The 302-nt window shown below is 39.7% G+C and overlaps 1 pseudogene across 1 annotated transcript in view; it reads right to left on the reverse strand.

Moving 5' to 3' along the window:
* The window catches only part of TEOVI_000163800:pseudogene, a 528-nt pseudogene extending 232 nt beyond the window's left edge, over positions 1-296 (reverse strand). The window contains 2 exon segments of the mRNA in view: positions 1-165; positions 168-296. Of these exon segments, the coding sequence occupies positions 1-165; positions 168-296 (294 nt within the window).
* Positions 297-302: the final 6 nt, after the last annotated feature.

The following is a 302-nucleotide window of genomic DNA, read 5'->3' on the forward strand; positions in this document are numbered from 1 at the left end:
GCCCCTTCTCAAAACTAATCTTTGTCCAACAGCTTCTTCCTGAATGGCACTCCATATTAACAACGGTTTTTAAACACTCTGTTCTGACCACCACTCTTCACTTCCCTTTAGCAACACTTCAAATGCATATTCAAATTTTCTAAATGCCCAAACTCTGGCTATTAAACCTCACTACTAAGATAAGGTGCTACACTGGGAGGTGATTTTAGTAAACGCGGTAGCTTCTTATTCTCTTCTTTTCTGTAGCCCACATTAAAGAACCAATAACATCTCTGCACATGCTCCTTGTGATCTGAGTTCAT

Source organism: Trypanosoma equiperdum (genome assembly GCF_001457755.1).
Source record: "Trypanosoma equiperdum strain OVI genome assembly, contig: ctg_395, whole genome shotgun sequence".
Lineage (NCBI taxonomy): Eukaryota > Euglenozoa > Kinetoplastea > Trypanosomatida > Trypanosomatidae > Trypanosoma > Trypanosoma equiperdum.